Below are 25,635 nucleotides of genomic sequence, written 5' to 3' on the forward strand. Positions count from 1 at the left end.
TCTCCCTCACCCTCACCTCCATCTCCCTCACCTCCATCTCCCTCACCATCACCTCCACCTCCCTCACCAAAACCTCCCTCATCACCTCCTCCTCCTGCCCAACACACCTGGACTCTCCGTCGTGAAGTTTCATTTTGCGACAGGGAACCTCCCACTGTCGCGCGTCCGTTGACGGCAGAAGGCCATGGGAGCGGTTGCCCGGGTAACGGGCCGGGAGCGGAGCCGAGTCGGGGTGTGCGATCGCTCGGGGGGACTGGATTAATATAATTCCGCCTCGCTTACTCGGAGAGGGCGCCCCGGTAACAAGGGCATTCGACAAGTGACCGGGGTCTGGGCCGGCCTCGGGCCGTTACCCGGGCAACGGCTCCCATGCGGTCAGGGATGGAGCCGAAGGACAGAGCGGGTGAGAATGGCTCGGGTTTGTTGGAGGTTTTCGGATGGGGCCGAGGCGGGTCAATAGTGCTTTATAACCCCTGACCTTAACACCTTGACCCCTGACATTCTGACTCTCTGACACCCTCCGGCAGCCTGACCCCCTCACCAACATCTTGACCACCCCTAACCCTAAATCGTGTGGTGCAACGAGTGGTCTCGAACCCCGACCCCCCTCACACCCTGACACCCCCCCCCTCACACCCTGACACCCCCCCCCTCACACCCTGACACCCCCCCCCCTCACACCCTGACACCCCCCCCCCTCACACCCTGACACCCCCCCCCTCACACCCTGACACCCCCCCCCTCACACCCTGACACCCCCCCCTCACACCCTGACACCCCCCCCCCTCACACCCTGACACCCCCCCCCCTCACACCCTGACACCCCCCCCCTCACACCCTGACACCCCCCCCCCTCACACCCTGACACCCCCCCCCCCCTCACACCCTGACACCCCCCCCCCCTCACACCCTGACACCACCCCCCCCCTCACACCCTGACACCCCCCCCCTCACACCCTGACACCCCCCCCCCTCACACCCTGACACCCCCCCCCCTCACACCCTGACACCCCCCCCCCCTCACACCCTGACACCCCCCCCCCCCTCACACCCTGACACCCCCCCCCCCTCACACCCTGACACCCCCCCCCCTCACACCCTGACACCCCCCCCCCTCACACCCTGACACCCCCCCCCCCCTCACACCCTGACACCCCCCCCCCTCACACCCTGACACCCCCCCCCCCCTCACACCCTGACACCCCCCCCCCCCTCACACCCTGACACCCCCCCCCCTCACACCCTGACACCCCCCCCCCTCACACCCTGACACCCCCCCCCCTCACACCCTGACACCCCCCCCCCTCACACCCTGACACCCCCCCCCTCACACCCTGACACCCCCCCCCTCACACCCTGACACCCCCCCCCCTCACACCCTGACACCCCCCCCCCTCACACCCTGACACCCCCCCCCTCACACCCTGACACCCCCCCCCCTCACACCCTGACACCCCCCCCCCCCTCACACCCTGACCCCCCCCCCCTCACACCCTGACACCCCCCCCCCTCACACCCTGACACCCCCCCCCCTCACACCCTGACACCCCCCCCCCCCTCACACCCTGACACCCCCCCCCCCTCACACCCTGACACCCCCCCCCTCACACCCTGACACCCCCCCCCCTCACACCCTGACACCCCCCCCCCCTCACACCCTGACACACCCCCCCCCCACACCCTGACACACCCCCCCCCCCACACCCTGACACACACCCCCCCCACACCCTGACACACCCCCCCCCTCACACCCTGACACCACACCCCCCCCCTCACACCCTGACACCACACCCCCCCCTCACACCCTGACACCACCCCCCCCCCTCACACCCTGACACCACCTCACACCCTGACACCACCCCCCCCCTCACACCCTGACACCACCCCCCCCCTCACACCCTGACACCACCCCCCCCCTCACACCCTGACACCACCCCCCCCCTCACACCCTGACACCACCCCCCCCCTCACACCCTGACACCACCCCCCCCCTCACACCCTGACACCACCCCCCCCCTCACACCCTGACACCACCCCCCCCCTCACACCCTGACACCACCCCCCCCCTCACACCCTGACACCACCCCCCCCCTCACACCCTGACACCACCCCCCCCCCTCACACCCTGACACCACCTCACACCCTGACACCACCCCCCCCCTCACACCCTGACACCACCCCCCCCCTCACACCCTGACACCACCCCCCCCCTCACACCCTGACACCACCCCCCCCCTCACACCCTGACACCCCCCCCCCCCTCACACCCTGACACCCCCCCCCCCTCACACCCTGACACCCCCCCCCCCCCTCACACCCTGACACCCCCCCCCCCCTCACACCCTGACACCCCCCCCCCCCTCACACCCTGACACCCCCCCCCCCTCACACCCTGACACCCCCCCCCCCCTCACACCCTGACACCCCCCCCCCCCTCACACCCTGACACCCCCCCCCCCCCTCACACCCTGACACCCCCCCCCCCTCACACCCTGACACCCCCCCCCCCCTCACACCCTGACACCCCCCCCCCCCTCACACCCTGACACCCCCCCCCCCTCACACCCTGACACCCCCCCCCCCCTCACACCCTGACACCCCCCCCCCCCCTCACACCCTGACACCCCCCCCCCCCTCACACCCTGACACCCCCCCCCCCCCTCACACCCTGACACCCCCCCCCCCCCCTCACACCCTGACACCCCCCCCCCCCCTCACACCCTGACACCCCCCCCCCCCTCACACCCTGACACCCCCCCCCCCTCACACCCTCGGGGGGCCCCCCCCACTCCTCGAGGCCCCCCCCCCGCACGCGCGCGCACACACACACTACCAGCGCCCCACCCCCCAGAGACCGAGCCTCTGCTCACCTATCGTTTCCTTTTGTTTTCAGAATATGAAAATGTAAAAATTACAGTTGAGCTGCTCAAATCAAGAACTGGAGAATTTGACCTGGAGTCAATTCTGTTCCTGAAGCTGAGGAATGTTGGTGAGTGGAATGGCAGTGGGAGCAGTGGTGTGGAGCAGTTCTCTCATATTGTGTCTTTTCTATTGAACAAATGCAAATTTTAGTCTCTGCTGGTTCCTTTTGAAGACCTTGGGATAGTTTTTATACGACAAAGTTACTTCAAATACAGTTAACTAGTTGCTTTTATATAGTGCCTTATCTCGTCAACATGACTTCCCAAAGAACCAATGGATTACAGTTTGAAATGCAGTGACTGTTGTTTTGTAGCCAATCTACACGTAGCCAGGTCCCAAGACTAGCAAATGAACAGCCACATAATCTGTGTGTTTTGGTAGTGTTGGTTGATGGATAAATAATGGCCAGGACACCGGGGAGAATTTCCTCCCTGCTCTTTGAATAGTGCCACAAGATCTTTTACATCTACCTGAGCCGGCAGATGGGGCTTCTGTTTAACTTCTCAGCCAAAAGCCTGATTAGTTCTGTAATTATGAGGCTGTTAGTCATGGATATGTGTGCTGCACCTGTGTTTAATATATAAATTGACATAAATCTTTCTCGCTGCTGATTAAATCAGGAGGTATTCATGAGGCTGAATAAATCTAAGTACAAACCGCTCTATCTTTGGTTACATGGCAAATGTTTACATTTATATAAACCCTACAACTAGCAACATAATCTGTAATGTGCTGCCTCTTGGTGTTGAAATTGTGTTAATAGACTGCTCGTGTCTCATTTCTAGCGTTTCAGTGTAGGAACAGAAGTAGGCCATTAGGTTCGCTCCCTGTAGACTACTCCCCACCTTGTACAGTTTGTATATATATTTTTAAAAAGCACGTTTTCCCCTCCCCTTCAAAATCTTTTGTTACTGAATTTCTTTTCACAGCTTTCAAAAGTACATGACTGGATTTCTGTCAACTAGCATCTGGAAAATATGACCACCCTTCAGTTTACAGTATCAAATATTAGAAAGTCAAATCTAAAAATGGTCAAAAACCCCAAGAGCGTTTCTTCATTTTACGGATTTGCCGAGAATAAATGCAGAAATGAAAATTTATGTAAAGGATTATTTGTGCTGTTGCTCGCTGCAGGAATCTGCAACCTTGGATGTATTGGAGACTGTGTAAACCTGGAGAGGCTGGACTTATCGGGAAACGACATCTCAAACCTCACACCTCTGGCGTCACTCAAACTTCTTATAGTGCTCAACTTGTCAGCCAACAGGATCTCAAATCTTGGTAAGGTGGCTTTCTTGATCCATTAACAAAACTGGTTTTGTGATCAACTTTACAAGAACTAGGATGTTAAATCTGTTTTGTGATTATCTATTTTGTCACATCTCCAATGCCAGTTTCTTCAGTACGTAAACTTGTGTATTTCTATTCCATTGAGGAAGCTCAGTGTGTAGAACTTGCTGTGTTCTCTTGTACACTGTAACATATCCCAACAGCATGTGGTACCTGCTTATCAGGAATGTGGAATGAGATAATAAGCTGCTCATAACTACTTTCTGCAAATGACAGCTCTCTCCATATCTGTTCCCTTGTTATTACTAAGTCTGAGCCCCCATCCCCCCCACAACTCCATCCCTCTTACAATGGGTTAACCCTCCCCCTCAGCTCTGATTAGACCCCATCTCGAGTACTTCATTCAGTTCTGGGCACCGCATCTCAGGAAGGATATATTGGCCTTGGAGGGGGTGCAGCGCGGATTCACCAGAATGATACCGGGGCTAAAAAGGTTAAATTAAGAGGACAGATTCCATACACTAGTCTTGCGTTCCATTGAATATAGAGGATTAAAGGGTGATCGAATTGAGGTATTTAAAGGATTTGATAGGGTAGATAGAGCGAAACTATTTCCTCTGATGGAGGAGTCCAGAACAAGGGGGCATAAACTTAAAATGAGAGCCAGGCTGTTCAGGGGTGATGTCAGAAAGCACTTCTTCACACAAAGGGTAGTGGAAATTTGGAACTCTGTTCCCCCAAGAAGCTGTTCAGGCTGAGATTGAAAGATTTTTGTCAGGCAAGAGTATTAAGGGTTAAGGAATCAAGGTGGGTAGATGGAGTTAAGATACAGATCAGCCATGATCTAATTGAACAGTGGAACAGGCTCGAGGGGCTGAATGGCCTCCTCCTGTTCCTATGTTCTAGAGTGTCAGCTGTATAGAGAGAAAACCCACAACAAACTTAATACAATCACCACTTCAGTAAAATAGACAGAGGCAAGCTCCTGCATGTCCAAATAACCAGTGCAGCCATAATTAGTCACTGAGTTCTCTTTGACCAGTTGGCACCCGATAACATCCTGAGCACCACAGTGAAGCCTGACCATCGTATTCTTGCTCTGAACTGCCCAACACAAAGCTGTGCTCCAGCGTGAATAATGAAACCGCCTGCAAAAGTTAAAAGCAAATTACGGTCATCGAAAGGTCAACACAAAGTGGGATCCAATAAACGGATCGGGGTGAGGGGAGCTGAGTTCCTCTGTGGTGTCCGAATGAGCTGTAACAAAAGCTTTCGAACGTCCTGTTCTCTATATAGCTGTGGATCATTATCACAAAGCAGGTGTATTTGGAGGCTGTATCTCTTGGAGTATTTGAAATTGGTGTTTGAGGTCCCTAGTGGGCTGTGGTCACCTGAAATGTTTTTAGATGGAGGTTTTTCCACCTTGAATTGTGTGCAGTTGCTAATTATTCAATCTGTGAATCACATTATAGAAGATTGCTCACACTTTTCTGGGAGGAGAGACATGGGGAGAGCGTTTGTGTTGTATGAAAGGATAGCTGTTGAGGCAGAAAAGATGTCAACAACTGGGGGGAAAATATCACCGGAAGGAAGTCTTTTCTCCCAAAGAGATTTGTTGGATATAGAAATATATAATTTATATAGTGCCTTTCACAACTTTGGGATGTCCCAAAGTGCTTCACAGCCAATGAAGTACCTTTTGAAGTGTAGTCACTGTTGCAGTGTAGAATATGGATCATGTAATTCTGAGAGAGAGATTTAAAACCTAATGAAGACCTTTGGGTATGTATCCCTGATTGACTGAGTGGTTTTTAAGTACAGCTATTTCAAACATTGAAAAACCTAGCCGGGATTAAATATCGAGACATCTGTTTATTAAGGCACTATGGCTGTTGTCCTTGAAGAATATTTGGTCATATCTGTGTTTGTAACAGATGTCGGTGCTGACAACGCAGTAGCTGAAGTAACTAACCTTTAACACAGATATTAACCTGATTGGGAGAAGATTGCAGTAAATGACACCAGCTGCTGCCATGGCAGTTAAAAGAGCAGTGATTAGATCACCCAGTTAGGAATTGCTAAATGGAAAAAGACCAAGGTCCATCCAGTTCTCCTTCAACCATCCTAGTAATCACATGGTACAACGAAAATGGAGTTGTTGACTAATCAATCTCTATCAATTAGTCTACAACAGACCCAGATAAGACGTGAGGAAACCCTCAGTGGTGGAGAGCTTTGGGAACCGTAGGTCCAAAGCCACCTGTTCCTCCCAAGCACTCACCACGTGTCATGTTTCAAATTACTCATATACTGTATCCCAAAATATTTTCTGAAAGAAATCTACCTCATTTGCATTTGAATGCATCAACACTATCTGCTTCTACCGTCTCCCTAGGGAGCCTATTCCATAGATTGACCACTCGCTCACTGAAATAATGTTTCCACAGATTAGGTTTGTATTTACCCCCCTTCAAGCGCAGGCCGTGTCCTCTGGTTCTACTGTTCTGGCCAAGGTAAAATAGCTTATCATGGTCGATATTATCTAGTCCCTTTAGAATCCTAAAAACAGCAATCATATCACCTCAACCTTCTCTTTTCCAGTGAGAACATGCCCAATTTACATAATCGCTGCTCATAATCCAATCACTCCATTCCCTCAATCGTTCTGATTGCTCTCTCCTGTATCCTTTCAATAGCTGCAACATCCTTTTTGTACTGTGGTGACCACAACTCTTAAGTGTGGTCGCATCAGTTTCCTTTTGAAAGTCACAATTGAATCTGCCTCCACCACCCTCTCAGGCAGTGCATTCCAGATCATAACCACTCGCTGCGTAAAAAAGTTTTTCCTCATGCCCCCTTTAGTTCTTTTGCCAATCACCTTAAATCTGCGTCCTCTGGTTCTAAACCCTTCTGCCAATGAGAAGAGTTTCTCTCTATCTACTCTGTCTAGACCCTTCATGATTTTGAATACCTCTATCAAATCTCCTCCCTACCTTCTCTGCTCTAAGGAGAACAACCCCAGCTTCTCCAGTCTATCCACATAACTGAAGTCCCTCATCCCTGGAACCATTCCAGTAAATCTTTTCTGCACCCTCTCTAAGGCCTTCACATCTTTCCTAAAGTGCGGTGCCCAGAATTGGTAAATAGGTTTCTCCTGAATTCCCAGTTGGATTTATTAGTGACTGTCTCATATTTATGGCCACCCCTCAGCCTCTCTTTTCTAGAGAAAAGAGCCCATTATCTCAGCTCTGGTCTTCCACTAGGTCTTTTCCCAGTTGGGACATGTTCAGCCACTTTCTGAGGGTGCCTATATTCAGATATGTGGCACAAATTCCCTGCCCGTCAATTCCCTCACTCTAGCATGCTCTGTTACTGCACACGAGCCATCCTCCTCATTACTTCAGCACTAGTCATTCTGTCCTCCCAGTAAATATCAGTATCCCCCTTTCTCAGTATGTTCCAAAAACATCTAGCTTGATCTGTATCTTTGTCAGACTCCAGCTCTCTGTAGCATGCTGAACTTTACCTCGTACTCCCCATTTCATATCGCATGATGTGTTTCATCTGATTCAGAGTGGTTTCTGAACGCCCAACACTCTGCTTCTTTACCCCTTCACCAGGCATAGAAATTCCCAGGTATATTGTTGGTCCGCTTTCTTCATCCTTCTATGCTCTCCCTCATACTGTGAGCATAATGTTGGCTGTGATGAAGCTGATATTAAGCCGCCACTTCTTTTCCTTGGTCATCATAGTGGCAGCATCAATGGGTCCTTTATCAGCATCCAGTCTAGCCATGCACCTTCAGGCTCACTATCTTCCATGTCTCTACTTTCCATTGCCTTGCTAATGACGGTGGTGTATCTGTTGGATGTTGGAGTGCAGCTCTAATGGACTTCTGTCTTTATTTGAGCCATTCTGACATTTTTCCTTTGCTCCTGACACAAGCACAAGCAAAATGGCTGCCAGGTTTGCCTATATATCAACAGTCTCTGCACTTCATAAGTAAGTTGTCTTATACGAAGCACTTTGGGACATGCTGATCTGATTAATTGCTGTATAAATGCAAATATTTCTTCCCAGCCCCTTTTCCTGTTCATCTCTTTTAAGCAATCAGGAAATATTTCCAGTTAATTCAGTGAGTTCACCGACTTCCACAGACCATCTCTTTAGGTTGGGCGCCGTGGCTGATACTTCATTTAATTTTTTTTCCTCCCCAGCCTGGGGACTAGTTCTAGTGCCCTTGCACTATGCTGGCCGAGATCAACATCACGGATTGAACCTATGATCTTCCTGACTGCCATAAACATTATGCAGTTCATTTGTTTGCTGACCCATCGGGGGTGGGCGGAGGGTTTCTGAAGCTTGTTTACTGGGTGGTGGTGGTCATGGCAACAAAATTAAATTTTGAAAGTGGCAAATGTACAATTATGTGTTGGGGGTACTTCCTAGTGCAATCTTAACTGTAGTCATTTCATGCCTCTGTGATTGCTTCTAGCTCAGCGCAGCTCATGAGATTTAGTTGTCCGTATTATACGTCTTAACTTCACAGCTGAGCAGTGATCAGAAAATAAATAAATTGTTTTTAAATTGCTAAAATTTGGTTTCAGCACTTCATTCAGCGTTGTTGTGTTCTGCTCATTTAGCTGCACATTGTTGATGACTTAACGAGAAGCTTAATTAGAGCTTACAGCTGCTAATGTATTACACACTATAAAGTCCTTAAAGCGTGAACAGAAACGGGGCAGACAGCAGGAGGGTGTCACTTTGGTTTTGTGTGCCAGGCAGCTTGAGCGTACAAGGCAAGGAAAGAATCAAATGCATGCTTTTGTGTTGAGTACCTGTCAAGTCTGTACGTCCTGATTGTTTAGATACATTACAAAGCTACGGGTTGTTCAAAGCACGTGTAGTTTCAGCTTGTCGAACAGGTGCCCTGTAGCATTTTCCATTACTCCGTGCCCACGGTTACTTTGCATCATTTCAACTGAAGTGGATATCTTTGGCAAAAGACTGAGTGATGAGGGGGTTAAAAACACTGCACTAACTTCGAAAGAAAGACTTGCATTCCTATAGCACCTTTCACAACCTCTGGCTATCTCAATGAGCTGTACAGCCAATTAAGTACTTTCTTTGAAGTGTAATCACTGTTGTAATGTAGGGAACGCGCCAGCCAATTTGCGAACAGCAAGGTCCCACAAACAGCAATGCGATAATGACCACCTGTTTTAGTTGCAACTGTTGGCTGAGACACCAGGGAGAACAGTCCTTATGGAGACGAAGTCCCGTCTTCACACTGAGGACACCATCCAACGTGATGTGTGGCACTACCACTGTGCTAAATGGGATAGATTCAGAACAGATCTGGCAGCTTAAACTGGGCATCTATGAGACGCTGTGGGCCAACAGCAGCAGCAGAATTGAATTTCAGTACAATCTGTAAACTCATGGCCTGGCATAGTCCTCACTCTACCATTACCAACAAGCCAGGGGATCAACCCTGGTTCAATGAGGAGTGTAGAAGAGCATGCCAAGAGCAGCACCAGGCATACCTAAAAATGAACTGCCAAGCTGGTGAAGCTGCAACACAAGACTACATGCATGCTAAACAGCGGAAGCAACATGCTATAGACAGAGCTAAGCGATTCCACAACCAACGGATCAGATCAAAGCTCTGCAGTCCTGCCACATCCAGTCGTGAATGGTGTTGGACAATTAAACAACTAACTGGATGAGGAGGCTCTGTAAACATCCCCATCCTCAATGATGGTGGAGTCCAGCACGTGAGTGCAAAAGACAAGGCTGAAGCGTTTGCAACCATCTTCAGCCAGAAGTGCTGAGTGGATGATCCATCTCTGCCTCCTCCCGACAACCTCACCATCACAGAAGCCAGTCTTCAGCCAATTCGATTTACTTCTTGTGAGATCAAGAAACGGCTGAGTGCATTGGATACAACAAAGGCTATTGGCCCCAACAACATCCCAGCTGTAGTGCTGAAGACTTGTGCTCCAGAACTAGCCTCGCCTCTCGCCAAACTGTTCCAGTACAGCTACGACATTGGCATCAATCCGACAATGTGGAAAATTGCCCAGGTACGTCCTGTCCACAAAAAGCAGGACAAATCCAATCTGGCCAATTACCGCCCCATCAATCTACTTTCAATTATCAGCGAAGTGATGGAAGGTGGCGTCGACAGTGCTATCAAGTGGCACTTACTCACTAATAACCTGCTCACCGATGCTCAGTTTGGGTTCTGCCAGGACCACTCAGCTCCAGACCTCATTACAGCCTTGGTCCAAACATGGACAAAAGAGCTGAATTCCAGAGGTGAGGTGAGAGTGACTGCCCTTGACATCAAGGCAGCATTTGACCGAGTGTGGCACCAAGGAGCCCTTGTAAAATTGAAGTCAATGGGAATCAGGGAGAAAGCTTTCCAGTGGCTGGAGTCATACCTAGCACAAAGGAAGATGGTAGTACTTGTTGGAGGCCAATCATCTCAGCCCCAGGATATTGCTGCAGGAGTTCCTCAGGGCAGTGTCCTCGGCCCAACCATCTTCAGCTGCTTCATCAATGACCTTCCCTCCATCATAAGAGCGAACATCCCCATTTCTGACTATGATTGCACAGTGTTCAGTTCCATTCACAACCCCTCAGATAATGAGGCAGTCCGTGCCCGAATGCAGCAAGACCTCAACAACATCCAGGCTTGGGCTGATAAGTGGCAAGTAACATTCGTCCCAACACTGGACAAACAGGGGACTCGAGGGGGGGAGGAGCTAAATACGATTAAAATCACTAAGGAATTGGTACTCAGTAAAATAATGGGACTCGAGGCGGATAAATCCCCTGGACCTGATGGCTTACATCCTAGGGTCTTGAGGGAAGTGGCAGTAGGGATTGTGGATGCTTTGGTAATAATTTTCCAAAATTCTCTGGACTCGGCAAAGGTCCCGGCAGATTGGAAAACTGCCAATGTAACACCCTTATTTAAAAAGGGTAGTAGGCAGAAGGCTGGAAATTATAGACCAGTTAGCTTAACATCTGTGGTGGGTAAAATTTTGGAGTCTATTATTAAGGAGACAGTAGCAGAACATTTGGATAAACAAAATTTAATAGGACAAAGTCAGCATGGCTTTACAAAGGGGAAGTCATGTCTGACAAATTTGCTTGAGTTCTTTGAGGATATAACGTACAGGGTGGATAAAGGGGAACCAGTGGACGTAGTGTATTTGGACTTCCAGAAGGCATTCGACAAGGTGCCACATAAAAAATTATTGCTCAAGATAAAGAATCACTGGATTGGGGGTAATATTCTGGCATGGGTGGAGGATTGGTTATCTAACAGGAAGCAGAGAGTTGGGATAAATGGTACATTCTCGGACTGACAACCTGTAGCCAGTGGTGTTCCGCAGGGGTCGGTGCTGGGTCCCCAACTCTTTACAATCTATATTAATGATTTGGAGGAGGGGACCGAGTGTAACATATCAAAGTTTGCAGATGATACAAAGATGGGAGGGAAAGTAGAGAGTGAGGAGGACATAAAAAACCTACAAGGGGATATAGACAGGCTGGGTGAGTGGGCGGAGATTTGGCAGATGCAATACAATATTGGAAAATGTGAGGTTATGCACTTTGGCAGGAAAAATCAGAGAGCAAGTTATTATCTTAATGGCGAGAAACTGGAAAGTACTGCAGTACAAAGGGATCTGGGGGTCCTAGTACAAGAAAATCAAAAAGTTAGTTTGCAGGTGCAGCAGGTGATCAAGAAGGCCAACGGAATGTTGGCTTTTATTGCTCGGGGGATAGAATATAAAAACAGGGAGGTATTGCTGCAGTTATATAAGGTATTGGTGAGACCGCACCTGGAACACTGCATACAGTTTTGGTCTCCATACTTAAGAAAAGACATACTTGCTCTTGAGGCAGTACAAAGAAGGTTCACTCGGTTAATCCCGGGGATGAGGGGGTGGACATATGAGGAGAGGTTGAGTAGATTGGGACTCTACTCATTGGAGTTCAGAAGAATGAGAGGCGATCTTATTGAAACATATAAGATTGTGAAGGGGCGTGATCGGGTGGATGCGGTAAGGATGTTCCCAAGGATGGGTGAAACTAGAACGAGGGGGCATAATCTTAGAATAAGGGGCTGCTCTTTCAAAACTGAGATGAGGAGAAACTTCTTTCCACCATCTACAAGGCACAAGTCAGGAGTGTGATGGAATACTCTCCACTTGCTTGGATGAGTGCAGCTCCAACAACACTCGATACTATCCAGGACAAAGCAGCCCGCTTGATTGGCACCCCATCCACCACCCTAAACATTTACTCCTTCACCACCGGCGCACCGTGGTTGCAGTGTGTACCATCTACAGGATGTACTGCAGCAACCTGCCAAGGCTTCTTCGACAGCACCTCCCAAACCCTCGAGTTCTACCACCTAGAAGGACAAGGGCAGCAGGTACATGGGAACACCGCCACCTGCACGTTCCCCTTCAAGTCACACACCATCCCAACTTAGAAATATATCGCCGTTCCTTCATCGCTGGATCAAAATCCTGGAACTCCCTTCCTGACAGCACTGTGGGAGAACCTTCACCACACGGACTGCAGCGGTTCAAGGCGGCGGCTCACCACCACCTTCTCAAGGGCAATTAGGGATGGGCATTAAATCCCGGCCTTGCCAGCAACGCCCACATCCCATGAAGGAATTTTTTAAAAAAAACTCCCCTGCTTTTCTTCGAAATAGTGGTGTAGGATCTTTTACGTCCACTTGAGGGGGCAGAAATCTTGTACATTTTTTCTCTTTCTTTTGGAGGGTTTTTCTTCCTTTGCAGGGGGATGTCTTTAAACATGAGGGGCTAAATTTTAACAGAGAGCAGGGAAATTTCCAGGTGAGAAACCCGGAATATAAGTGGGAGATCGCAACCTTAATCAGGCCAATCAATTGCACTTCCGGGTTTCGCGCCCAGCAGCCAGCCTGATTGACAGGCAGGCTGGCTGTCGAGCAGGAAGGCCTGTTGCAGCAGGAGAGAGTGGGGGAGGGATCATGGGCCGGGGAGAAGATCGGGGACTGAGGAACAGTTTGGAGGTCACTGGACGTTGGCTGAAGAGTCGGAGATAGGTGGGGGGGTCCACCATCGATTGGGGGGCTGGGGGGGTTGGCCGATCACGGGGGTCCTGTTGGCCAGGTGAGCTTATTGGGCCTGGATGAAGTACTCCTGCTCCTCTGGGCCTACAAGCAGTGCAATAAAGACACTCACCTCATGGGTCCGGCCCTTCCCACCTGCTTTCACCTGACGTGAATGGGAAGCGATGGGAAACCCGAACAGGTAAGGTTAAATTCATTTTATTATTCCAATACACAAAATATTAAGTACCTCAAGTATCTCAATGAGGTACATTGTCCTTTTAAGTATCGGCCCGTCGGCTTTAAGTGGGGGCAGAACTTCCTGATGTCTGCATTCCACACACAGACAAACCTGCCTGGGTTAAACCCAGAAGTGGGCATGTTGGAGCCGGGATGCGGTTCCGCTCTGAAAAAGGAGGATTTTTACTCCCCGCCTGTCCCCAACACACCCGTTCACGGGGTAAATTTTAACCCCCAAGATGTTTGGCAGCAGCAGTGAATAGGACACGAGTAACATAACATTAAAGGCAGCATATCTGGAGGTAGTCCTTCCATTTGAAATGATGTCGGAGCAGCTGGCAGTCTGGTGTAGTTGGGGAGCTGTGTCTGTCCTCTCACTTTGTGCAACAGTATATCATTCCCGCTTGGTTTGCTTTTTTTAAAAAAAACTTGACAACGCAGGACTGTAAGTGATTCGAGGGCTGATCTAGAGAGAGGTTGATTTGTTTTTATTTCCGTTGCAAGTGGCGGGGAAGAGGAGCCTTTAAATGTTACTGTTGGAATTTACAGTCCGGATTAAAATGGCGAGGCTTGCCCATTGTTGGTGTAAAGCCCTTTGGTATGGCCTGAGGTTGTGAAAGGCGCTATATAAATGCAATTCTTTCGTTCTTTCTAGCTGCCCCTCACTAACCATAGCTCATTACAACATATTATTGCCTTGATAATGGATTTTCAACTTTGTGACAGTCTCTCCATGTCAGTATAATGAAGGATGTAATAGTATGCGGGTTCATATCCTTCTGCTACTCCTTCAATTTTAAAATCATATCTTCCAAGAAATATTCAGGCAATCGTGACTGTTCCTCTTTAATTGGAGGTACCGGCATCCTATTTTTAAATTTTGTTGCCTGCAAAGTTTGCATAGCTGGGTAGGTCATGGCACATATAAAATCAGATGGCATTCACATACGAGCAGAAACACACGGCTTTGAAACATCCCAAATCGCTATCTGCGTTCCAGTCAGGGATGCAGCGGCAGTGCCACCTTCAGTTTGATTAGAGCGGTTATTGATTAAAACTTCCAGCTGGCTCCTCTGCCTTAGAGTTTTAACATCAGAGGTGCGCAAGTCACAGTGACAAAATCTGTATTTCCCATCCTCTACTTTTGGGAGATTTCATTTAAAAAAGAAGAATATGTTTTGTAATCCTAGATCCCCTGCGCTCCTGTGAAAATCTACAGAGCCTCAATTTAGCGGGAAACCTAATCAGCAGGTAAACGCACAATTGTTTTTTCTTTTTATGTAGTGTATAAAAGTTTACATAGCCCCGTATTTAGTAAAAGTTGCTACTTTTCGGTGTTGCCGCATTAGATGAAGTATTGTGTTTATATACCTGAAGTAGTGTTTTGAAATACCTGCACTGTTCCCTAGTGTTGATGCTCTTTGTTCACTAACTGAGCTGAAGAATCTGGAGACGATTCGATTGAAAGACACAGTCTGCAACTTCAGTAATCCAGGTAACTTATTTTCATTCATCTTTGAAAGCAGTAAGATTAATTTGGACAAGAATCTGGTTACATTACATCTAGAGACCACACTTCAAAAGTACTTCACTGGCTGTAAAGTGCTTTGGAGCGTCCTGAGGTTGTGAAAGGCGCTATATAAATGCAAGTCTTTTTTATTTCTTTCCTGCTATGTTTTCTTGCCTGTGTAAATGGCAGAATTGCAAATAGAAAGACAGGGGATAAATCCTCAGCTCTATTATTTATGGTGCCTTGGCTGCAAGTAATGATGCAAGGTTAAAGAAAGGGTGGCTCCATTTAAAGCTACTTAGTCACCAGGTAATGGTGCCTGTAGAGGCATGATGCAGCACATATTTTATGTCTGAGATGTTAAAATGCTTTTAAAGGACAGAATAATTGCTGCTCCTGTGTAAACACCCTGTCAACACTGTAAAGCACTGGGGTATCCAAGTGAAATGTGATCGGCTTTGATGCAAGAAGTAGAGGAGCTGGAGAAAGATGTAACCGTGAAGTCCTTTGTTTTCAGTTTGTATGAATACTTCATATCGGTGCGCTGTGCTGGAAATCTTTCCGAAAATAAAGGTATTGGATGGTGAGTAATTTTGTCACTGCATTAGAAATCGAAAACTGGATAAATGTCTTTTTTAAAAGGTATTAATTTTGTATTTGCACATGGGGCGTAACATTGAAATCATTTTATCAATAGTAACAGCTATTACTTACTTGAATGCTTTGAATTTTTTGTATACACAGATTCAGGGCTCCGGTGATGTCATGGTTATCTCACTCAATTAGCAACCCAGAGGTCATGACATCAATCCCGCCATGGCAACTTGTGAATTGTCGTTAAAACCCAGCTAATAAAATGTCCACCAGGTAACCTGCCACCTGTACCTGATCTGGCCTGCACGTGACTATGTGTGGCTGACTCTTATTGCCCTCTGAAGTGGCCTAGCAAGTTACAGGGCAAACATCCCAAGAAATAATTTTTAAAAGAATCCCGTCTATTTTCTCCTCGGTGCCCTGACCTACCTGACCCATACACTGTGTGAAGAGCATACGGTGGTGATGTGTTTCCTGGTTGCTGTCAACAAGCTATTGGCCTTTCACTGTCCCTCCTCTCCCGGGGAAAGAGGGCAGGCTGCCTGCTTCGTGCCTTCCTGCCGCAGTATGGTTGGGACTGGAAACCTGTGGATGAGACCCAGATCCCAACACTGTGAGCTGGGATTCCAGTGAGATTATTGAAAATAAATTCTCCTTCAGTGAGATGTAATTAAAGTGTCCTCTTGCAAGAGAGCTTTACCATTGATAAAATCTGTAAAATTAGGAAGTGATTATTTTTCTCTCCTAAAGTAATTGCATGCAAATCTGAAAAATTCCATCCTAATTGGCGAACTGTTACTGATAGAACCTGATGTAATTTCTCTCTGTACCCTCACAATTATCATTTGATACGGTAATACTCAAAAGTCCAATTTGCTATTTAAAATTACTTAAACTGAGCACTGACTTTATTTGTTTCTGTCCATTCTTTTCATCTGATCAAAAATTAAAGTATCAGAATACTCGACAGCTGTGGCAAAATGTAGTTTCTTCTTCTGTTTCGTCCACAGGGGAGAGAGTGTCAGGCAGAGGCAGCGATTTGTACCAGCTCTGCAAAGATATTGATGCTTCTCTGAAAGGTTTGGTCCCTTTTTGTTGTGATAATGCTGTGATTGTAAATGGATGCCCGTTTTCACTACGTACCTTCTTATGCTTACTAAAGTAGGGCTCGCAGTATTGTCAGGTGAAGCACTGACAGGGCTGAACTCTTATGTGAAGTGCTCTTTGATTCTGGGGTCCAGACTGGGTTTCTCTTGATGATATATAGTACTTTATTTCTACAATGCCCTGCTGTCATGGTTTTTCTATATTTTCAGTGGCATGATTTTGTTTTGTGATTAAAGTAGCACTACTGCCAACTGAAGCTGCAGAAACCTTTTGTTTTAATCCTTTGAGGGCTGAACAGATGTTTCAGATCCTGTTGACAACACAGGAATCCCTCCTCCATTTCTCAAGTGGCTTATCATACTATAAGCTCTTATACATTATTTCTCTTTTGGCTATACCATTACAGCACTGTTCTCTATCTTTCCTTATCTAACTGGGCACCAACCTGTTATTTGTTTAAGGTCGACGTATTTGCTCTACTTCCTTTAATATAAGGCACAATTTTCCTGATATTCCTATCTTCCCCCAACCCCCTGTTATTGAAAAGCAGGCATATTCAATCTTACCAAATTTGTGGACAGATTTTCTCCAGTATTATTGATTATTCTCCTTCTTCGCCTGCAGTGCCAACTCTGTCAATGTTTTGACAATACTGCAGTAGCAGTACTGCACTAAAGCAAAGAGAGACACTAAAAGCCCTCAAATACTGAAGGAACATGAAGAGCAGGAATGTCATACAAACCATTCATGCCAGGATGTGCTGCTGGTTTTACAGATGCTAGTGTGACAGTGTCTAATCACCCAGTAAATTTAAATCATTAACACTAACATAAGTACTTACTACCTGGTGCATAACAAAATTAATAAATTAATACCTGTACATTCGAGGCAAATCATTTGCAAATGTTCTTGATTGTTTTTAGTTCTAAAGTGAAATTTATGAAACAAACCACTCTGAAATGTATAATGCAGCAAACAATGAAACCATTAGGAAAAGCAGCAAATTTCTTATTTCTGGGTCAAAATATACCAACCATACAATTTAGACTTCTCTCTCTATCTTGTGCCTATCAACATTTTGGGCAAAAAAATCTGGAGGTAGCAGGGCACTCGCTAGACGGCAATTGATAGTGGGAATACTTTAAACTTCTGCAGTGTTTCTTTGGGAAATCTCTGAATAAGGCACACATGATCATGTACCACAAAATTTATGAACTAGTTTATGGGAGTATGAGGAGCATGCAGTGGAAAGTATCGCCTTCTAATGACAATGGGTTTTTAAAAATGGGAAGTATTTTAAAAGCCCCTGCCATGTCGGAGAAATCATGATATTACAGTTAGTTTCTCACTGTTGCACTCCTGCCGCAAAGCAGGCTAGTGGGCCGTGCAGCCTGCCTGATTTTCCGACCCTTTAATTTCTTAGATGGAAAATCAGGTGGGCTGCCCAATATTCCTATATGCACTGCCATTGTACACCTTGAGTGCAGACGGAAGTACTGGGAATTACCCCCATTGATCTTACAGCATCCCGGAGAAAGGTCATTCTCAAATCCATCGGGGAAGGACAGAAAATGAAGCCAACAAATTGTTTTCAGAAACTATTTCCTGCAGATTAGGATTGTTGGTCTGTGGTGTAACATTTACTTTTTTTCTGCACTTGAACTGCTTTCTTTTTTTCAGTCCTTCTGTGCAACTTTTCTAATACAGTACTGTCCCAATTGTTTTTCTCTCCCTTTTCAATTTGTTTTTTTTCTCCCTGCCTGCTCTGTACCTCCAGCTCTTGAATCTGTCTGCATTTCGTAGCCGACGGTCAGTAAGGGAATGCAATTAGTGGGGGGGGTTGGCTCTCCCAACTGCCAGAGTACGTGTGGTATCATAGTGTTAGTGGGGTCCTTTTACTGGTGTCAAAGAGAGAAAGTAGACCGTCAGGAATGGAGGCATTGGTCAGGATTCTGGGAGGATCCATCCATCCATCTTATCTTGGCATCCCATTAAATATTGATGGCACTATTGACTGCTGAAGGATAATTGTGTTGTGGCTTCTTCCAGGATATCTATGGTCATGTACAACCTAGGCACTAAATGAATGGAAACCCCTTCCCATTCATGAAACCCATGGCAATATTGAAAGGTGCCATTTGACAAAGTACCGCATGGTAGGTTGTTACATAAGGTTAAATCTCACGGGATCCAAGGTGAGGTAGCCAATTGGATACAAAATTGGATTGGCAACAGAAGACAGAGGGTGGTTGTAGAGGGTTGTTTTTCAAACTGGAGGCCTGTGACCAGCGGTGTGCCTCAGGGATCGGTACTGGATCCGCTGTTATTTGTTATTTATATTAATGATTTGGATGAGAATTTAGGAGGCATGGTTAGTAAGTTTGCAGATGACACCAAGATTGGTGACATTGTGGACAGTGAAGAAGGTTATCTAGGATTGCAACGGGATCTTGATAAATTGAGCCAGTGGGCCGATGAATGGCAGATGGAGTTTAATTTAGATAAATGTGAGGTGATGCATTTTGGGAGATCGAATCGGGCCAGGACCTACTCCGTTAATGGTAGGGCGTTGGGGAGAGTTATAGAACAGAGATCTAGGAGTACAGGTTCATAGCTCCTTGAAAGTGGAGTCACAGGTGGATAGGGTGGTGAAGAAGGCATTCAGCATGCTTGGTTTCATTGGTCAGAACATTGAATACAGGAGTTGGGATGTCTTGTTGAAGTTGTACAAGACATTAGTAAGGCCACACTTAGAATACTGTGTACAGTTCTGGTCACCCTATTATAGAAAGGATATTATTAAACTAGAAAGAGTGCAGAAAAGATTTACTAAGATGCTACCGGGACTTGATGGTTTGACTTATAGGGAGAGGTTGGATAGACTGCGACTTTTTTCCCTGGAGAGTAGGAGGTTTAGGGTGATCTTATAGAAGTCTATAAAATAATGAGGGGCATAGATAAGGTAGATAGTCAAAATCTTTTCCTAAAGGTAGGGGAGTCTATAACGAGGGGACATAGATTTAAGGTGAGAGGGGAGAGATACAAAAGGGTCCAGAGGGGCAATTTTTTCACTCAAAGGGTGGTGAGTGTCTGGAACGAGCTGCCAGAGGCAGTAGTAGAGGCGGGTACAATTTTGTCTTTTAAAAAGCATTTGGACAGTTACATGGGTAAGATGGGTATAGAGGGATATGGGCCAAGTGCAGGCAGTTGGGACTAGCTTAGTGGTATAAACTGGGCGACATGGACATGTTGGGCCGAAAGGCCTGTTTCCATGTTGTAAACTTCTATGATTCTATGTGCCATCAATGAGGCCCTGCATTCTTGGGCTTAGGGCCGTCTATTAAAAGTGCATAGCCCTTTCCTGCTGCTGGAAGCTTCCCTTCAGAAAGGTGATAATCGTTTCCTTGGCTAACGAGCCATCAGTAACCTGATGTGCACTGTGCACCGGTTGATCTGATGATGTCACCCGAGGCGGCCTGAAAGAAGCCAGTCGTTTAGTTGAAGGCAGCAGTGACTTTCGCCACCACAGACAGAGCCCACCCTGGGTGAAGTTTGCAGGTCGGACTGCAGGAGATGGCAAGTTTCCGAGACCATTTCTCTGATGAAGCGTAAATGGCAACGGCATATCTCCTTGGACTTGCCCAAGGAACTGGCGCAATCTGTAGCCCACTTCCTTGGGTAAGGGCACGTCATTTCACACTGCCTCCAATCTTCTCTCCCTCTAACCATCGTTTCCAAACATCTTTCATATCTATCTTTATAACTACCATCATGAGCTTTACCATAACATTTTACATTTATACACAAGGTCAAAAGCAGCGATAATAGCTCATCTTACAACATCACAATGTGCCCTGTACACTGGATCTACTTGTGAAAATACAGTGGTTCCTTATCACCAAGCGGCAACACCAGCCTCTTTGCCCAGACTGCTCTTTCTCGCTTCCGATGGTTTGCAAAATATTTAAGTGCCTCATGTCATCCCCTTCCCTAAAACTTGGAACAAGGTTAACTTGAACAGTTAGTGTGTACAGAATTCAGGCTGAGGCAACTGGACCGTCACTAACCCGTCTCACAGTTACTGATTCAGTTGTACAACAGTACTGCTTCTCCTCACGGCCTCATGTTGGCACAGTCACTCCCTTCAGTCTCATGCCTATGTCGCCACTTTTCCTCTATTATCAGCACCAGCCCAAGTCTAGCTCTTTTATCTACCTTTATGTGCACTCTTGTGCTCCACAAATGGCCATTGGCATCTGATTTATTTTAATTTTAAACTTTAAACGTTCTGTTTGGTCTGCAAGTGTTAATTGTCCCACTTCTGCCAGAAATTGTTACAGTTTGAGTTTTCTCCCCCCAACACCTTTGATCAGCTTGATAATCATTTCCATAAACAGATCACATCTCCTGTGAACTGTAACCTCTGCTGCATTTGGGCTAGAGTAATAGAGTAGCTGGATCTAACAATTTAACCCCAATTGCCCATGCCCCGGGTTCCATGACGTGATCATGTGTTCCCAGGCTGATCATCTTTCATGCATTGTACTTCTTTTTTTGATCAACTTTAAAACAGCCCTTACAAAATGGTCCTATATCCATGTGGTAAGGTTTACAAAGTTATGACCGGTTCTTGCTGAAATTATAAATCTATGAATTCTGCAATAACCAAAATCAATTGCACAAGAAAGGGTTCGGGAGAGTGGCTGGAACTGGTATTCAAGGAGGCAAAACGCCATTTTCTCAGCAAACTGGTGGGTGGGAGAGCTGTATTTATCTGTGTATCCATTAAAAATCTTAGGTCTGCATTAACTTCCTGTAGTGCTGATCTGTGGTGAGAGAGCATAATTATAGTGTGGCAAATTTACATGGGCAGTTTCTGTTAGAAATGTGGACATAGGAATTTATAATGGAAATATAAAACCGACAGAAAATGACTTCACAATAGGGAGTGAATTATGTTTGCATACTCTGGTCCACTTGTCCTCCATTCTGTAAACTTGCTTCACCTGAACTACATTTAGCTCATGACTCTGTGTGTAGGAGATCGACTAGCGTTGTATTAAAAATTTTGTGTGTGCACATATCCTGTCCACAAACTTCACTTCCTGCTTTCATGATTTTTGGCCTCACTTTTTATGTCAGCATTTAACAATGAAAATGCCTACGCAAGCAATTATAATGGGAATTCCGTATGTAAATATGGTCCCGGTAACACCTGTAGTTGTAGGTTGTAGCCACCAGCTGGAGTTGTAACTCCACAGTATCATATACTGTTTTATCCTCTGACACACCATGAGCAATGGCACGGGAGGTCAACGAAACAAAAAGTATTTGCTTAACCGTTATATAGTCTGTTTAAACACCCTGCATTGTCAACGGTGACTCAGTGACAGCACTCTCGCCTCTGAGTCAGAAGGTTGTGGGTTCAAGCCCCACTCCAGAGACTTGAGCATAGACTGAAATTCCAGTGCAGTTCTGAGAGAGTGCTGCACTGTCGGAGGTGCCGTCTTTCGGATGAGACATCAAACTGAGGCCCCGTCTACCCGCTCGGGTGAACGTAAAAGATCCCATGGCACTATTTCAAAGAAGAGCAGGGTGTCCTGGCCAATATTTATCCCTCAACCAAAACCTAAAAACAGATTATCTGGTCATTATCACATTGCTGTTTGTGGGATCTTTCTATGCATAAATTGGCAGCCGCGTTTCCTACATTACAACAGTGACTTCACTTCAAAAGTACTTTATTGGCTGTAAAGCGCTTTGGGAAGTAATGAGGTTGTGAAAGGTGCTATATAAATGCAAGTTCTTTCTTATTTTCAGGATTGCACAGCAGTGGTCCTGTTGGTGAACTACCTGGTCCTAAGAAATGGGTTGAGGACGATTACTGGGAGCTCAAACCAACACGAAAAACTCGGACGGATGAAGCTATTCAGCAGTTTTATGGTAAGAGTTCTTCCGACTTGTTTGACCATCTGTACAATTTGATGGGGTTTTTTTTATTCGTTCATGGGATGTGGGCGTCGCTGGCGAGGCCGGCATTTATTGCCCATCCCTAATTGCCCTTGAGAAGGTGGTGGTGAGCCGCCTTCTTGAACCGCTGCAGTCCGTGTGGTGACCGTTCTCCCACAGTGCTGTTAGGAAGGGAGTTCCAGGATTTTGACCCAGCGACGATGAAGGAACGACGATATATTTCCAAGTCGGGATAGTGTGTGACTTGGAGGGGAACGTGGTGTTGTTCCCATGTACCTGCTGCTCTTGTCCTTCTAGGTGGTAGAGGTCGCGGGTTTGGGAGGTGGTGTCGAAGAAGCCTTGGCGAGTTGCAGCAACTGATCCCGTTTTAGGTTTTATTTTAAACTTCAATTATTTTGTTGGCTCTCAATGATTCTTACTGGTGCTTTAATGACCTTTTGCTTATTTTTAATACACAGATGTTTTGAAAGAATGCAGAGAGCTCAACAGTAAGGCTGCTGACATCATTGCAAAAACAAAAAGGCCACCAAGTACCATGAATTAAACTGAGCACTTCAGAAAATAGGCACAGTTACCTACAGAAACCCGAGCAAACTGTCTGATAATACACCTGTCTCCTCGGCTAAATTGGAATTTTGTTTATTACGAAATTCCTGTTGAAACCAAAGAAAGGAACAGTCCCTTTTATTGCTGGTTGTGTTTTTTACATGTCATTAAGTGGAATGTTTACTACGCAAAGACATGAGAAAAAGAAGAACTTTGTGAACCAAGGAAGACGTATAACCTGCATGGATTGAAATATGTTTCTCTACCTCACTTTCAGCAGACAGAATTGCCTGTTTCAGTTTTACACTTTCTAAACCATAGTACTGTTACTGGGCCTTTTTAAATCATTGAATAACGTAGTATCCTATATATTGCTTTTTATTATTCCCCACATTTTAAAGTTTGACAATTTAACTGGAATGAACCATCCATGATTATATTCTGTTGTGATTAAATAAACTTGTGATTCTTGGCTATTTGCATCTGTTGTGTTGTATTTCAAAATATATCAGGTGATCAGGTGACCTGCAATGCTAAACAATTAAAATGCACATATGTTTCCCGAGGAATGCTGCAGAAAACAAATCCCAGCATGAGATTTTTAAAGCCAATTTGCTCTAATTACACAAAAGCAAAATGTTGCAGATGCTGGAAATCTGAAATAAAAACAGACGGTGCTGGAAACACTCAGCAGGTCAGGCAACATTTGTGGAGAGAGAAACAGAGTTAACATTGCAGGTCGTTGACTTTTCAGCGGAACTGCTCTAATAGTTGAGCAAAAACCAACAGTGCCGAAAAGCTGATGAGCTTCCTAAATCCCACTTTGCAATTTAGGGCAAATATAAGGCAGCTGCTTCACAGATGGTTCAAATGGTGTCCTGAACCACAAGGACAAAGTTTTGTTGGTTTATAACTATCATCTGATCCCCAAGATGATACTAGTTACGTCTTTAGGGTCTTTTCTAACCTTTGGGTTTAGAGGAAGATGAAGGGAATAGATTGTGTTTTGAGTTGACAATTTGTTCCAATTAAATAGGTTGTGAAGGACCAGGGGTCACAATTTGAAGTTGTACAAGGCCAGATCTAGGTCAGATGTCAGGAGGTGGTTCTATTCCCAGAGAATAGTGGACCTCAGAGAATAGGCTGCCGGCTCGTGCGGTGGACACCGATTCGCTGAATTGCTTCAAGCGAGAGCTGGACCAGTGTAAGGATTCCCTCGGAGGCCACGAAAATGGCACAGCCTGGGTCTCAACAGTGAGCCTGTGGGAACCTGTAAAATCAGGCTGCTATGCTGAGATAAACTTGGAAGGCTTTTGCACCTCTTCTCAGGTAACAGTTGAGTACTTTATTTGTGATAAGGACAGAGTCAAGTACACAGTGCACTAAGCAATTTATACTGAACAACAAAGGCAATGCTCACCCAGGTGGTGGTCAGAGCAGAGTTGTGTTCTAGTACGAGTTTATAGTAGAAAAGATGCCTGATGATCGACAATCCTGATAAGGACAGTGGTGAGAAAGGAACTTGGCTCGGAAGATCAGGAAGTAGAATCAGAATGGGTGCAAATAAGAAATAACAAGGGGCAGAAAACACTGGTGGGAATAGTTCATAGGCTCCATAATAGCTATACCATTGGACAGAGTAATAATAAAGAAATAATAGGAGCTTGTAACAAAAGTAATGCAATAATCGTGGGGGACTTTATATATAGACTGGACAAATCAAATTGGTAAAGGTCGTATGGAGGATGATTTCATGGAATGCATTTGAGAGAGTTTCCTAGAACAATACGTCATAGAACCAACCAGGGAACAGGCCATTTTAGATCTTGTACTGTGTAATGAGACAGGGTTAATTAGTAATCTCACAGTAAAGGATCCCCTGGGGAGGAGTGATCATAATATGATAGAATTTCACATTGAGTTTGACAGTGACTTAAGTCAGAAACTAGAGTCTTAAACTTAAATAAAGCCAATTACATTGGTATGAGGGATGAGTTGGCAAAGGTAGACTGGGAAATTAGATTAAAGGGTATGACGGTAGATAAGCAATGGCAAACATTTAAAGAAATATTTCAAAATTCTCAACGAATATACATTCCATTGAGAAATAAAAACTCCAATGAAAAAGTGATTCATCCATGGCTAACTAAAGAAGTTAAGGATAGTATTAAATCAAAAGAAGAGGCCTATAATGTTGCGAAGAAGAGTAGTAAGCCTGAGGATTGGGAGAGTTTTAGAAACCAGCGAAGGATCACCAAGAAATTAATAAAAAGAAAGAAAATAGAATATGAAAGTAAACTAGCAAGAAATATAAAAACAGATTGTAAGCGCCTCT

The 25,635-nt window shown here is 46.1% G+C and overlaps 1 protein-coding gene across 2 annotated transcripts; it reads left to right on the forward strand.

The window, feature by feature from the left end:
• The first annotated feature begins 154 nt into the window (after nucleotides 1-154).
• lrrc61 (leucine rich repeat containing 61) lies at nucleotides 155-23,776 on the forward strand. Of its 2 annotated transcripts, XM_067973326.1 has the most exons (9): nucleotides 155-403; nucleotides 2,894-2,989; nucleotides 4,057-4,203; nucleotides 14,764-14,824; nucleotides 14,983-15,068; nucleotides 15,601-15,666; nucleotides 16,688-16,756; nucleotides 22,605-22,727; nucleotides 23,213-23,776. In XM_067973326.1, exons 1-9 carry the CDS (start codon nucleotides 370-372, stop codon nucleotides 23,296-23,298), a joined length of 768 nt encoding a protein of 255 aa, XP_067829427.1. In that variant the 5' UTR covers nucleotides 155-369; the 3' UTR covers nucleotides 23,299-23,776. The 2 variants fall into 2 exon arrangements, with proteins under 2 accessions (XP_067829427.1, XP_067829428.1); XM_067973327.1 differs by lacking the exons at nucleotides 14,764-14,824; nucleotides 14,983-15,068.
• The last annotated feature ends 1,859 nt before the right edge of the window (nucleotides 23,777-25,635 follow it).

Source organism: Heptranchias perlo, chromosome 38 (genome assembly GCF_035084215.1).
Source record: "Heptranchias perlo isolate sHepPer1 chromosome 38, sHepPer1.hap1, whole genome shotgun sequence".
Lineage (NCBI taxonomy): Eukaryota > Metazoa > Chordata > Chondrichthyes > Hexanchiformes > Hexanchidae > Heptranchias > Heptranchias perlo.